Source organism: Panthera uncia (assembly GCF_023721935.1).
Source record: "Panthera uncia isolate 11264 chromosome A3 unlocalized genomic scaffold, Puncia_PCG_1.0 HiC_scaffold_11, whole genome shotgun sequence".
In the NCBI taxonomy this organism is placed as follows: domain Eukaryota; kingdom Metazoa; phylum Chordata; class Mammalia; order Carnivora; family Felidae; genus Panthera; species Panthera uncia.
This window is the reverse complement of record NW_026057578.1, coordinates 87,761,747-87,776,965: the sequence shown is the minus strand read 5'-3', so window position 1 is coordinate 87,776,965 and position 15,219 is coordinate 87,761,747. Positions and strand designations below refer to the sequence as shown.

At 42.9% G+C, this 15,219-nt stretch overlaps 1 protein-coding gene across 4 annotated transcripts in view; it reads right to left on the bottom strand.

Moving 5' to 3' along the window:
* STAMBP (STAM binding protein) overlaps positions 1-15,219 on the bottom strand; it is a 46,494-nt gene that overhangs the window by 20,004 nt on the left and 11,271 nt on the right. For 2 of the 4 annotated variants that reach the window (XR_007462256.1, XR_007462257.1), the window contains exons 3-10: positions 14,497-14,572; positions 14,115-14,210; positions 12,673-13,039; positions 10,209-10,333; positions 8,949-9,086; positions 4,061-4,173; positions 3,420-3,519; positions 1,890-2,056 (exon numbers count right to left, since the gene is read on the bottom strand). Coding sequence is in view for 2 of the 4 variants with exons in the window: in XM_049651719.1 (XP_049507676.1) it covers positions 2,000-2,056; positions 3,420-3,519; positions 4,061-4,173; positions 8,949-9,086; positions 10,209-10,333; positions 12,673-13,039; positions 14,115-14,210; positions 14,497-14,572 (1,072 nt within the window). In the remaining 2 variants the exon portion in view is untranslated. Of the gene's footprint in view, positions 1-1,393; positions 2,057-3,419; positions 3,520-4,060; positions 4,174-8,948; positions 9,087-10,208; positions 10,334-12,672; positions 13,040-14,114; positions 14,211-14,496; positions 14,573-15,219 lie in introns of those variants that run through there. The other 2 variants (XM_049651719.1, XM_049651721.1) reach the window with 1 other exon arrangement.

Here is a 15,219-nt window from a genome sequence, read left to right as displayed (position 1 = left end):
ACTCCTGCAGTGCTTTTCAACCCTGGCTGCACCCTAGCAGCTTTAGAGACCAAAAGAAAAACAAAACAAAAAACACTGTCTGGGACCCCGCCCCAGAGATTTGGAATTCATTGGTGTGGGGTTGAGCACAAGCATCAGTAGTTTTTTAATGTGTATTTGAATGTGTAGCCAGGGACAAGAGCGTTATGTGGCCATATGCAGAAAGTTCTGAGTAAAGGCTAAATTTAGGTCTTAGGCAATGCAAAGATATTGCAGGTTTTGGAGCAAGAGAGGAAACATGAGGATGGCTGTAATATGGGAAGCTTCTCCTGACTGTACTGGGCAGAACAGACTGGAGTCAAGAAATACCAGAGAGAGAGAGAGAGAGAGAGAGAGAGAGAGAAGAGAAGAGAAGAGAAGAGAGACCTGGTAAAAACCTACTATTGCACTAGTCCAAGTAAGGGGCAATAAAGCCCTGAGCATGGAAAGAAAAGGATGAATTTCTGAGAAAGTACCAAACTGGGGCAATTACAGGACTGTTAAGGAAAGGTGCAACAGCCCAGGCTGCCTCTGGGGCCACTGGAGGGAAAGGAAGGCAGTGATAGGACAGGCACTCTTCCTCCTTCCCAGAGTCACTTGGCCCCATGTTCCCACTTACACTGGAACTACAGAAAAAAGAATTTCTGATACCTGGGAGTTAAGAACCCAACAGAAGAAGAATATAGAGACTTGGTTCTTCCAGGGGAAAAGTTCAAGGACACTAACTTAAGTGATAAAGAACTTAATATATTCAGGACACAAAACTTCAAAATGAAGCCAAACTTCATACATTTGCAGAATTTTTCCTATAGAATTTTAATATAAAAAGAAACATGTTTCTCTTATGCAAGGTATTTACCCTCTTGCTGTCACCTGAGGGGTCACAAGCAGTACCATTATTTCTAGGCCACCTTACAATGCTAGGCTCAGCTCATAGAAAGGAAAATATAGAATCAACTGCAGTGTCAAACCCCTTCCTAAATGTTGCCTGAGTCAGAAAAGAATAAACAACATCATAAAATCGGTAGGGTGGGGTGGCAAGGGAATGTAATCATTCATTTGGTATAACCTGGCACTCCAAACAAAGGCTCTATTATCTTTAGCTGAAAGCTTTTAGGGCATACGGAGGAAGTGAATGGGATGACCCACTTGAGACAACACCAAAAGAACAGAGAATTTCACAGCCCTGGAAGACGCAACAGGCAGACAAAAACCACTCAACAGTTCACTGTGAACTGGGACACACCTTCAATACCAGCACAGCTCAAGTTCCATTTTCCCCTCACCTTTCCCCAAACAACCAGACCTTTCAGTTAGCCTGTTTAGACAACACTTGATCAAACAGATCACTCTAGAGCACACACACACACACAAAATAAGTTAATGGTTATTTTATTGTAGAAGAAAAAAATATCCTGAAATATTTGTTAAATAACAATACTTCCTGACAAAAATCATTCTTCAGGGTTTTCAAGCCCCACCATCTGGTCAAGGTGGGCTGTCCCTCATCCACGTAATAAGCTTCATTAATATTGTCATAAACCACAGAAAAACCCAAAGATTTTCTAAGTGGCTTCCAAATTTCTGCAGAGATGCCCTTAAAAATTCCAAAGGTAAACAATAAACAAGTTGGCAGAGAAACCAGAAGGCTAGCTGAGAAGAAAAAAAATGTTAACAACTGGTGAATCTAGAACAAAGGGTATGTAAGTGTTCACTACACCATTTTAACAACTTAATTTTTTAATTGCAGCCAGACTGAAAAGTTGTCTTAGCATGGTCTTGCTATTCTCCACACTTGCCTAAGAAATACAGCCAATTATTTTTTTTCAAACCAGAAATAGAAAATCAGTTTTCCCCCAGGTGATACTCACTTTCAATTCTGTCTAAAAAAGCTTTCAGAGCTTTCTGGAAAGTTTAAATTAAGGGGCTACAGTACACTGGTATGGTTTTATAATTCTTGGGAGGTGTTCAAGTCAAGTTCTCATCGAAGGTCTGTGATGGTCACTGCTCTGTCCACAACGGTCACGTGGCTGCAGCTCTACAACAGGGAAAAAGAAAGAAAGAGAAAGTCCTAAAAAATTCTAAGAAGTCATTTGTTTAAAACTTACTTAACATGCTTATTCTGACCAGTGGTTCCCAGTCTGGAAGCCAGGCTGCTACTTAAATGGCAGTTATCGTAAGGGGTCTGGGAATCAGTAACTTTCTAATCCCTACCTGTACATAGCCTGAATCAATGTGGGCCCATATATCTTCATTCACTTTTCAAATGAATGTATATTCTAGAGACGTTCACAAAATACACACTTATTTGAAAGAATTGCTGAGTTCATTAGTTTTTTGGGGGTCACTATGTCAACCAGCTAATACAGCGTACCCACTGACACATGGGGAACGCTTACTTTTGGCATGCAAAGAGGCCTTTATAACAGAAAACCTGGGCACTTTTCTTGCAGCCTCTGTTTCATCATCCTGGTACCTAGACACTTATTACATTCTAAGGCAGACTGACCTATTTTTCAACAGATCTGTCAGAAAGTGCTTTCTCATGCTCAGCTGAAAACTCATTCCACGAGGTCTTAGTTTTAGTTCTGGGAGTCCTATGAAATGCACTCGATACCTTTCTATACAACAATTCTTCTGAAACTTAAAGCCGGTTTTCAGAGCCTCCCTGAGGTTTCACTTCTAAACATCCCCAGTTCCTTTTATGTGACAAGGTTCTGAGTCCCTTTTCCATACTGGTCACTTTTTAATGAACCCAAAAGAAATAACACCCCACAGCCAGGAAGGAGTGAAGCAGCCTATCACATTAGATTTGAGGGGCAAATTGAAACATACTGCTCTAACAGCAACTGAAACTTTTTATTCACAGAATACAACTTAGGAAAACAAGCTTCCTAGAAGGGTCATAAAAATCCCTATTATTTAAGCAAAATTTCAAAATCAAATATATTTTACCTATCTTAAATGGCTTTTTTCCTTTGAATTCAAATCCCTTATTGAAGTACAGGCTTAGCAACTGGTGTTGACGAAGGGAAAAAACCTAACATTTAACAAGCCAGCTCCTGCACCAGGTGCTTTCTGGATATTACTTCATTTAATCCTCTCAATAACCCTATCAAGTAGGTATTACCATCACTGTCATTCCCCTTTACAGATAAGAGGCTGAGGCCCAGGAAGATGAAGTCTGATCAAAGTCAGACAGTCCTTCGATGGCAGAGCTACGACTCAAATCCACTGCTATCCCACACTGCTTCCCATGTATGTCCTTATTGGGAAGATTTGCAAAGATAAGTGACGAGGCTGATCTTCTATGTGGGTCAGAAAAGACAATGCACCTCACCAGCTCTGACCGTCCTCCCTGCTTGAAGCACAGCCCTGATTTCTTCTACACAGATACATACGCAGAAGAGAGGTGGATCCTTGCTGTGTGGATGAAATCCTTTCTGGCGACAGGAGGAAATCTCCTCTAGTCCATGGTCAGTTAGTTTAAAGAATCCAGTTCTACAATAAGAAAAAGCAGGCCCAAGTCAAGCAAAGGTGTCTACCCAGTCCCAAACACACACACAGAACTCATTTTGAGACAGCTTCAAAACTATGCTGGCACACAGGTCTCTTTTCTGGTGAATGAATCAGAGTTAGGGAATGACTCATCACTGCCACCACACTAGTTTTGTTGGGAGAATTCATAGTAAATAACAGGATTTAGAATGAAAAAGAATTTAACTGAGATAATTTGTTTGATTTTAAATTCTCTAATCTGACATCAGTCTTTTGAAATTCCCATTGCTTCAAGTCAAACACTTCAAATTTCTTATGTCCTTTTCTTAGAAAAGCATTGAAATTGTTGCTTTGATATCTTCTTAAACAAGAATAGTAGGAGCATCCGGATATGGTGCTTAAAAGGAAACCTTTTAGAACAGCCAGTTAATACCACAGTCTATATACTTTACACAGAACAAGGTCTTCCAAATAGAGAACTTTTCCTTGGAGGCTTTTCCCCACTGTCTCCTTGTAATGCCCAGAACCACATCTATGTACTTACTCCTGGAACTTGGGGGAGCAAACAATGGCTATTGACTCTGGCAACATCATCTGGTAGGAACAATGAGTGTGTAGGTCAACACTGGAGAGGAAGGCGGTCTGCGTGGGATGAGTCTGAGAAGAGGAAAACATGTCTGAGACCCTCTGAGTGAAACAGCCAAGCCTGGCCCATAAAGGAAACAGACCCAAATGGTTCTCAATAGCTGGCCACAATCCCCTCACAAGCACAAAGTCACTGGCAGCCACAAGGGGGTATGTCTGAAGTTCATTACTTTTGAGCACTGTAAACAAATATAGGTTAACATGAGTATGAGAGGAAACTCATAATTTCTAATTGATCATCAAGACTTATTTGGCCCCTCACAAGCTCTCTCAGGGCAATGGAGAGTCATCCATTCTGGAATAGATGGTATATGCTGTCCAATATTTCAAAATGATAAAAGTCAAGGACTTAACAAACCACAGTTGGATGAACAATTCCTCTTCCAGACAGAAGTATTAAAAGGTCAAGAATGAGTGTGGAGCTCTACGGGCAATGACAAAAGCTGTCCTATGGCTAAAGCATACCATCCAAGGATAGGAGAAGCAGGGGACAATAGTAGTTACATCATACAAAGGACCCTATCTTGTTTGGGAAAAGGACCAAGATACTGAAATTTGAGGGTAATCAGTTAAAGCACCATCGAAATGTACATTCAGTTTCTATTGTTTTCAATCATTTAATGTTTTATTGAACACATTCTTTGTATACAAATGAATAACCATATAATGCCTTATGTTAATCTTAGAAGGGTGTGACCGTAGAGAACAAGAATGGAAAAAGACGACCCAATATGACTCAAAAAGACCACCAACCTTCACTGACAGAAAGCACAGAAAATAAATAAGTGTACTTGATCAGCATTTTCAAACCTGCCATGTACAAAATGAAGCTCCTGAGGAGCCGGTCAAAAGCACAGGCTCCTGTGCCCCACCCCTAGAAATAGCCATCCTGAAATTTAAAAAAGCCATTCAATGATTCTTATGTGCAGCATCATCTGAGAAGCACCACCCCACAGAATGCTGTGACCAGCTCACTGTGGAAGAGGCCTGCAGGACAGGAACGTGTTAGCTGAGTGCTGACAGCAAATCCACACGCAGATCCTCATGGGGCAGGTAAGAACTTTGGTGACTACAAAGGAAAAATAGTTTCTACCTAATAATATGATCCTACAGACTGCTAGGGACAAAAGGCCTGTGCCAACACCTTTCATCCCACAGTTAGAACAAAGAATTTTAACTGGGAACAAACGAGGCCATGGAACAAGCTGATCCAGGCCTCTGATCTAAAGTAGAAAGACAATATAGGGATACATAGAAGCTCAATAAATAATTGTTAAACTAAATCAAAAAACCCTGTCTTGAGTCTCTATTCCCCTCTATTGTGCTTTCTCTTTCTCCTTCCCTTAACAATTGGATTTCTTGAAAAAAATAGTTTTGTCCATCATGCTGGAGACAGAGGAAGGCATTTTTATGAAGAGAAAACAATAAACCAAGGGAGCAGAAATGAACAAGAACAGCAGATGCTGGGGGCAGCCTCGGTGCCTGGATGGGAGCAGAGCAGCCATAGGACAGGGATACGAGCTAAGGCAGGGCTGAAGCCAGATGAAGGAGTCTCCCAAATACTGGACTGGAGGCTCACACAGTAGTTGGTGATCAATACATGACCATACAAACTTTTTGACCCGGGAACCTGATTTTACAGCTGGCAAAGTGGAGAAGGAAGAACTGATCTTCTGCATAATGCTCTTGCCAATTTTAAGATCTGAGCAAACCTTACAGCCTGCTTGTTTGTTTGTTTTTAATCTCCAGTAAGGAAGGAATGGCACAGAAATTATCATAGGGGAAAAGAGCTGAAATACTATAAACTTCGGCTCTAAATTTGTTCCTAGCTGAACCCTGATTTAGAAATCCTTTTATTCATTTGCGGCTGAATTCTATCTGCAGTCTAAACCGGGATTATTCCAAACTTTCCCCCATCTCCTCCAGTTCCTAAAACCACCCGTCTCCCTCCTGCCAGGCAGTGAATCTAGACTGCAACACTGTTGAATGAAAGGAATTCCGTCAACCCCTCCAAACAGACCTCCAAAATCTCTGTATCTTTCTTTCTTCCTTCAATTCTGTCTCAGAGGGATGAGTGTTTTCTCCCCCATATGAAGATGAGCCCCCTTTTTGTACTTTTGATTTAATACTTTCCTACCTCCGCATTCCCTTGTCTCTGCCCCTTTACATCTCCTCTCCTGGCTCTACTATGCTCCACTAAGCTCTGCTGGCTCACTGGGTGTACAAACATATTGAAACAACTACATACAAGAATGTAAGTAAACCTTAAAAATGTTGAGCAAAAGAAGCCAGATACAGAAGAATATGTATCATATAATTCTATTTATATAAAGCTCAAAACCAGGCAAAACTAAACTGTTGAGTTCAGGGATATGCATTTAGGGTAGTAAAACTATAAAGAAAGCAAAGGACTTGTGGAAAAGTCAGGAGAGAGACTGCCTGTATCAGAGGGGAAGCGGACAGGGCAAGAGCATGGGGGTGGGACCATGCCTCTCACAATGTTCTATCTCTTGACCTGCGTCATGCACGTACACAGATGTTTTGTTTCATGATTCACTGAAATATCCATTTACCCTTATGTACTTTCTTATATATTTCAAATACAAAGGTTTCAAAAAAACAAAATCAAAACACATGTTCAAGCCTTTATGGTAAACCATAAATCAAGCAAATATTCTCTCAACCTGGCTACTCCTTAAGCCACCATCCCATTTTCTTCCTTTCCCCGTGAGCTAAACTCTTCAAAAAATTGGTGTGTACGGGTGCCTGGCTAGCGCAGTTGGCAGAGTACGTGACTTTTGGTCTCAGAGTTATGGGTTCGAGCCGCATGTTGGGTGTTAAAGATTACATAAAAATAAAATCTTAAAAAAAAATTAGTGCCCATCTCACCGTGACCACATCCTCGATCCCCATTACTTCTTAAACGTTTACGGTGCTCTTCCTCCTCTGGCTCTGTGCCTTTACACTGTCCTTGCCCTGCTCTCACGCCTCTTTGCTTCATTACCAACTATTCCCTGCGCTCCCCTGGGTGGCCTGCCCCCAAGCTTGCTCTCCATTCTTCTCCAGTGCCAAGGCTTCTCAGGTCGGCTCTATGCAGAGGTCTCCCAGATCTCTTTCCCACCTTGACCCTGCCCCCCAGCGCCAGCCACACTGCCAACTGCCTGATAACTACCTCCACTGACAAAATGTCTCACATACACTTTAAATTCAACATGCTCAGAACTGAACACACAATTAGCCCTGCTTCCAAAGTAAGCTATCCTCCTGGAGCCCCTGTTTCTGCTTATGGGATAATCATTGCCAGCCCTGTGAGTCAGGCCTGCTCTCTGTCATCACTGGCTTTTACTCATCATCCTCTCACTCATTCCCCACATCCTCTGAAATTCAACATTCATCTCCTTCCCAAATTCAATGTCATCACCCTAGCTCTCATCATTAGATTTTATCAGCATGCTAACCTCTTAAATGATCTCCCTGCCTCGACCTACTTTAAAACTGCCTTTATGTTAGATATACTAAAGAATGGCTTTGATCATATCATTCATTGCTCTACTCAAAAACCTTTAAAAGTTCCCCACTTACTAAAAAGCAGAACTATTCTGCCTATCCACCCAAGATCCCCCCCCCAAGAACACTGCTCCAATGTATCACATTAAAGCCTATTTATCTACTACGATTCCTGACATAAACCCCAAACTGGACCTCAACGTCTTAGGAACACAGTCTGCTTATTCCAGCGCTGCCCCCTGCATATGGAATTCTCTCTTAGCCTATCTTGTCAAAATCTTAGTAAATCCTGCCAGGTGCAGTCCTTCCCTCCTCGATTTGATTGTGCTGTTTGTACTTCTCGAGGCACTTGGCACATTCTGCCTCCCGGGAAGACTTGTCTCTTTGTCTAATCTACTTTATGAGACTAAAGTCGTGTCTTTCTCAAATTTGTATCCCCCAGCAGATAAGAAAAAAGTTCTCTACTTCCCATATACTATAATGGAAGATACACAATAGAAGGCAAATACTAATGTCACAGAATGAAGAAAGGACAGAGGCACAGGGGACTGCCTCCCAGGTCAGTATTTCCCAAATTGTAACATACAGGTATGTGTAATCTCCCCAAATCCAGAAATGAGCTGACTTGCTTGTATGTAAGCCTATCACACAACACGAAAAGTAGCTTGGTTTGTGGAGTGACCGGCTGAAAAGGAATAGGAAGGAAAATGCAGAAATACTCTTTAGGGATAGAATTACCTTTTACCTAAATATCACCAGAAGGCTACAGAAGACACTTGAAAATCCACTATATTAAGGACCCTACTGGTTTACATAAAGGTGTATGCTGCTTTATGCTTTAACAAAGACCAAATGCAAGCATTTGAATTAATTAACTTCCTTGGTTCATTAAAATATTTTCAGGATATTTTCAGGAACACCATTTGTATGAAGTAGGCAGAACCTCCACAGTCAATATCCACATATACTCTAGGCCAGCATTTTATCACCATTCACACTCACAAGGAAGCTGGGACTTTAGGGAAAGAAGTTCATTTTCACTAAACCATTTTTTTAAAATGAAGAAAATGAAAAAGCCCTAAGTAGTTCCCAGAAATCAATACTGGAGTGGAAGCAGTCAAGTATGCTAGGAACGTCAAGTCTGCATCTGAAGGAGGGAAAAACCTTCATCTAAATAATCTGCATGCAATTCACTTTGCTCAAAGAAAGAAACAAGCAGTGTGTTTACAACATGGTGAGAGAAGAGAGGACTAACCCTCAGAGAGCTCGGAATTGCTTACATGAATCCAGCCCAGTGTGATGAGACCCTGCTGATCCTGTATGAGGAAAAGTTCTTCTTCGTTCTCGGTGTTGCAATAATCAGACCCGGCACTTTGCTTGGGGATGAGAACATGGGTAATGGTGAATTCATTCCTCATCTGTCAAAGGAGAAAAACAGCCTGTCACCACTCCCTGGCACTTGTGCAACCCCACGTGGTCACAGCTGTGGCAAGTTAAACATCTATACAAGCGAAGGCCCTTCCCACCCCAGCAAGAGTCCTCGTGCTCCTTGAGTCCCTCACCTCAGCGGTTCCCAACCTTAGCTGCTCACGTGCACTGCAAAGGGCACTCTGCAAAGCCACAGGTGCCTCTGGCTGCAGCCACAAGTGTCTGCCTGTGATTCCCAAGAAGCTCCAGGATAGTACCATTTCTCTTCTTTTGCTCATGTCTAGGGTAGCTTCCCTCTTACTGTTTCTCTTAGTCCTTCTCATCCTCAAAGGCTCAGTGTTAGTCTATTGCCTTCACTCATTTATTCATTCAGTAGTTAGTAATGCGTTCTTCAAGTGCCTCTATTCAGTGATCTTTCCTTCCTCCCAGCTCATAGTGCTCTACTGCGTATACCATTCAGCATGCTATTTCTCTTTGGGGGTGTAGCTCCCATTGCTCCAAAATGCTTTGGTAGGTTTTGTGGACGCATGCTGGGCTCATAGCCTTACATATGTTATATTCCCAGGCCTACCATAAAGCAGGTACTCAAAAACTGATATATAGGTAATGCTGACTCTTGGTCTCCAAGTTTAGAATTAGCTATTTCTTACTACTAGAATTAAAATAATCAGTTCGAGGGGCGCCTGGGTGGCGCAGTCGCTTAAGCGTCCGACTTCAGCCAGGTCACGATCTCGCGGTCTGTGAGTTCGAGCCCCGCGTCGGGCTCTGGGCTGATGGCTCGGAGCCTGGAGCCTGTTTCCGATTCTGTGTCTCCCTCTCTCTCTGCCCCTCCCCCGTTCATGCTTTGTCTCTCTCTGTCCCAAAAATAAATAAAAAACATTGAAAAAAAATTTTTTTAAAAAAATAAAATAATCAGTTCGATTCAAGGGACTGAGAAAATCAATGAAATGCAAGGTCACCAAATCCAAAGTAACATTGCATTATGCTATCCATGGTTCCTTCTGCAGAGGGATCGTTGCAAAGAGTAACTGACCCTGGATATCTTCTCTCAGAGTCACAGGAGGCCAAGGGGGAAGAAACAGGCTCAGCTCAGGAAAACGTTTGTTTTTTACCAGTTTTCCACAGAGAATTCCACATGTCTCTACTCCCCGGGCAGTGTTGGCACTGGCTAACTGGAGGAACTGCGGGCAGAGCCTCCCAGGCACCACCACATGGCGCAGTCCGTCGATTGTAGGAGCTGTAATGGAGAAAGGAGAAAAGTGTAAGACCACAGGGAGAGGCTTCCCAAGCAGGCCCCAGAGTAGGCAGTCCTGGGAGGGCAAAGCCAAATCACTGGGGTTCCTCGAACTATGGGCAGTGAGTGGGGATCTCAGCCTAACGACAGAAGGAAGAGGGTTGTGGGCACAGCCATTGCAAGTACATTACTTTAAGAAAACAGGCTTTAATCACTCAAGACGAGGGTAAACTACTACTTAAAACAAGTTCTTGGGGTGCCTAGGTGGCTTGGTCAGTTAAGCATCTGACACTTGATCTCAGCTCAGGTCTTGATCTCAGGGTGATGAGTTCTATCCCAACACTGGGCTCCATGCTGGGTATGGAGCCTACTTAAAACTAAAACAAAAACTGAAAAACAGAACAAAACAAACAAGTTCCTGAGCTATCCAGGAATTCTCTGTCACAGTCTAACACAGAGGATAAAAAAAATAACCTCCTCATTCCACTGAGCTTTTATTTTTATTTTAAGTCTTTTATCTCAGATAAGAATATTGGAGAGTACGACTTATAAAGAAATACACCAGAGATATCCTGGGTAACAGAAAATACTTTGGATAACTATTTAATGCTGAATTTATTCATTTAGAAGAATGCTAAAGTGCCAAAACAAAACCACAAAAAACACATTCTGGTCCTCAAAAGAGGCATGAATGCACGGAGCAGCTTATAAGCCTGGTTCAGAATGCCAAGGATAGGCCCAGCCCCTGGACACCACGGAGAAGCCCTGAGAGAGAGAGCCCACAGGCTCAAATTAGGGGGTGTTTTTCATGGTCACTTTTCATTTAAAAAAAAACAACAACAAGTACATGGGGTGCCTGGGTGGCTCAGTCGGTTAAGCGTCCGACTTCGGCTCAGGTCACGATCTCACCATTCATGAGTTCGAGCCCTGTGTCAGGCTTTGTGCTGACAGCTCAGAGCCTGAAGCCTGCTTCGGATTCTGTGTCTCCCTCTCTCTCTGTTCCTCCTCCACTCGCATTCCATCTCTCTCTCAAAAATAAATAAAGATTACAAAAAAAATTTTTTTAAGTGCAAAAGGATGTTCTGTTTCTGCACATTCAACAGCGAGCTCTGAATTGCTGGAGAGGTAACAAACCAGGGACCACACAGTCACATGATAGTCTGATGACAATATCTGAGGATTCTGAATTAAGGCTTGGCACAGTCCTTTCCTTTCAATTCCATAATCACTTCCTGAGTGCATTCCAGTGCATACACTGTGCTTAACCTCCAGGGAACACAAATATGAATAAGACTCAAGCCCTAACCAGTAAAAAGTTAAAATCTAGTTACTGAAAAATGACTACACTATCAGGTAAATGATGTCAACTGCATTACAGATAATAAGAGCCCTGAGAGTTTCAAGAACAGAATCAATTTCATTGAAGGGAAGGAGACCTGGCAAAACTTTAAGATGAGCAGGGAAGGCAGAAATAGAGAAAGGAGATTTTCGGTTCAGGGCAAATATTAACACACCTCTTTGGATAAGCTAGTCCAGGGGCTGCTCCGGGAACATGAGAGTTCAATCTGACTGGAGCACGGAATACATGTGAAGGAAGAGGCAGTGGTGGGAGATTAGCCTGCCAAGTACGTGGGGAGAAACCTAAAGGCCAGGCTTCGGGGTCTGGCATCCCTTGCCCACTCTCACATTGCCCTTTGAAGTGGATCTTCTGCAAAGCTGACTTCCTCATGTGATACTTGAAATTCCTTCCCCAAAAGATCTATTCTAATAATCAAGGTATAATCATCATTTTGCCACTATTGTTATTTTCTCAGATAGGCAAGCTTTGGTGAGAGGAGGAAAGACTGCTAATAGCTGTTATGACTAGACTGAATTATCGCTGACTACATATAGTATTTACCATGACCAAGCTCCTTAAGGATTGGGAACACTTCCAGGGCAAACAGCATTCGGTAACCCTTTTTCACTTTTTAAAGGCCAACTGCTGAATTGTAAAGTGGCGCTATGAAATTTCCCTTCCAGAGAACCAACAGTGGTCTCTGGTTCACTGAACATTTTGAGTCTCTATATAACCCTTAAAAGCTGAGGGTCTGACTTTCAAGGACATTGTGAGCTCTTCCGAATATCGACCTGGTGCCAGGTAAGTTACACGGCTTAAGCAAAGGCCACCTTCATACTATGGCCAGCGTGACAGGACACAGTATGGCAATACCGATCAAAGGGGCTTCTGTGACCAGAGCCTGATGAGTGGGATAATGGAGGTAATCTTAGGCAACCTCCTCAGAATGACACTCTGTTTGGCTGCCCCTGAGATGGAAGAGGGCACGAGCAAGCGGACTCACTACTTTCTGAGTTGCTCAACGCTCCAGGTTTCAAGGACCTGTCCACCACGGGTGGCTTGGCAGGCCTTCCCGCCGTATTACAGTCCGCAGGCTGTGTGGATGTGGCAGGTACAGCGGGGAACACATCTGGGGAGGGCTTCTCCAAGTCAGGCACGAGTGGGCCCCCTAGGCCAGGGTCCACCTTCCCAAACTCCTGCACGATTTTTAGTCGCTCCTTTTCCAGCTCCTGGTTCCGGATCATCTCCTCAAAGGCATGGAACTGCTCCTGCTCCAACTGCTGCTGTTTCTGCTGTGCCACCCTCTGCCTCTCCTTCTCCAGCTCCTGCTGGATGGCCACATTCCGGGCAAGCTCTTCCGCTTCCCTCTTCTGCAAAGAAAGGAGTTAGGCTTAACAATTGACACCTGGATGACTTCACATCTCAGGGGGGACAAGGCTTTGCGGCAGGGATTTCCTAAAGCGTGCCCCTGCTCTGGCCCAATTTCCCAACACGGAATCTGTGCCTCCCTCGGCAGCTCATGTCTGCCCAAGTGGTCACCGCTTGTGTCTACCAGGCCACGGCAGACCTACTCTTCAAGGACAGTGACGGTCCCGACCCCCTCAGTACCCTTCTCCAATGGCTCTTACTAAGACATTTTCTTCTTAACCGAAATCTTGATGCAACTTACTGTTCGCGCTGCATAATCTGTATCAGACACAGTCTTATTCTCTAACTCTACCATGTATACATTCTGTATCCGAAGTAAGGGGGTCTTTGCAGAATTTTAACCCAAAAGGAAGCCTCCAAAATTTAGCTGGTGACTAGCTCAGTATGAAGTGACATTTTAAACTAACAAGAAACATCAAGTAACAATCACCCTCATTAAGGTTTTCACTCACTCGGTACCTTAGAAATATATGCCTCATAGCTGTTTACCTCTCTGCTGATTTTCAACATCAGAGTCCAGAACAGGGCTCAGCAGAGCGCTACAAAATAATCTGGAGTTGCCGGCAGTGCGAATTTCACATCTGACACAGACCACAGGCAGTGCCTTGGGAGTTCTCCACGTGCTCTAACTAACTCTTCCTAACAAGAAGCATTTGAAAATAGCTTGAAAAACAAGTATTATCAACAGGTATAACCAAATGTGAATCAATACCCCAAAATTCACTGATCTAAAAACTTACGTTTCAGTGAAATGTTTCACTGCTCTTAGGTTCTCCCTCTAGATATAGCACATAAGCAACAGATTTTCTGTCCCTCAAATCACCCTCCAGGACAAGCAGGCTAAATATGTTAGAATCCTCAGCCTAAACACTTGTGTTCTACTCTTTTGAGTTTCTTGCCTTTGCTGAAAAAAATAAACTATGACACTAAAATCACAAGACCTGTTAAAATATCATATCGCAATCCTAGGGCACAGCCTAAGAAAGCAAAATAATTTCCTTTTTATTATATACTTACCTTTTCTTCATTATATTCTGTATATTCTTTGGTATATCGTTTCAATAGCTCTGCCTTCAGCTCTTCTGCTTTGGGAAATGCAATCTCCTTTAACTTCTGAGACACAAAAATCAAAAACTGAGAATTAGGATAATTCCTAGCTAATGAAGTAGAGAAGTAAAGTGACTTAAGACAACTTGGCAATGGCAACAACGTTTCCAAAAACAATGCAGAATACCCCCTACTGTCCCATACCTGCTACTTCATAACTGATCTGGTGAAATGGCCTTATTTCCCGTTGCCGGATTTGATGCTCAGATGCGGACACCACTACTTTTACCTTGAAGTTAGTCTGTGCTGCTTTGAAGCTTTTAGATGGGCAACAGTGAGAGTGAAGACCCACCTTTACTGTGTCTTTCTTTTCAGGAATGACAGCCAATTTGTAATCCCGATGCTTTGGCAGTTTCTCAATAAAGAGCCTAAAGGAACGGATCAGAATGATTATCATGCAAAGAAAATGTCCAACAGACTCTGAAGCAAGGTGACTCCCTTGTCCTGCACCCACTGCAAGACGGGTTTCCAGACATTCAGGGGAGGGATAATACACACCCAGTGACCATGTTCCCCACCCACCTCCAACCCTATGTTTCCCTCCTCTCCCAAATTAGGTGCGCAGGAAGCACTAGACTCCCACAACTAAAAAGATGAGGGGAGAAAAGCAAACCTACCTTGTGCCCAAAAATATACCTCCAAAGAGATTCTTTTCTTATTACAGTGACAGGCTTCCAAAGGAAAGGGCCTCTGTCACAAATTCTTCTTCAAATAACAGTTTGGCAGCCAAGGGCAGGAAACCCATGTTCTATGATTAGCCCTGTGACCTTAACCTTGGCTTCTTTTTCTTTGGGATCCATCCTCCTTCAAAGCAGAATATCCCTTGCATCATACTAAGCACTAAGATGCTTAGATGGTACATGTGTTATGTATATACTATGTGCGTGTTACGTTGTAATTTGCATTATGGTCCTGATAAAAAGTTCTTAGAGAAATATAAGGGCTAGATTTTCTCTTTACATTTTGTCCCTGGCTGTAAAGCTCAGTGGGAAAAAAATTCACAGATCTCTAACAT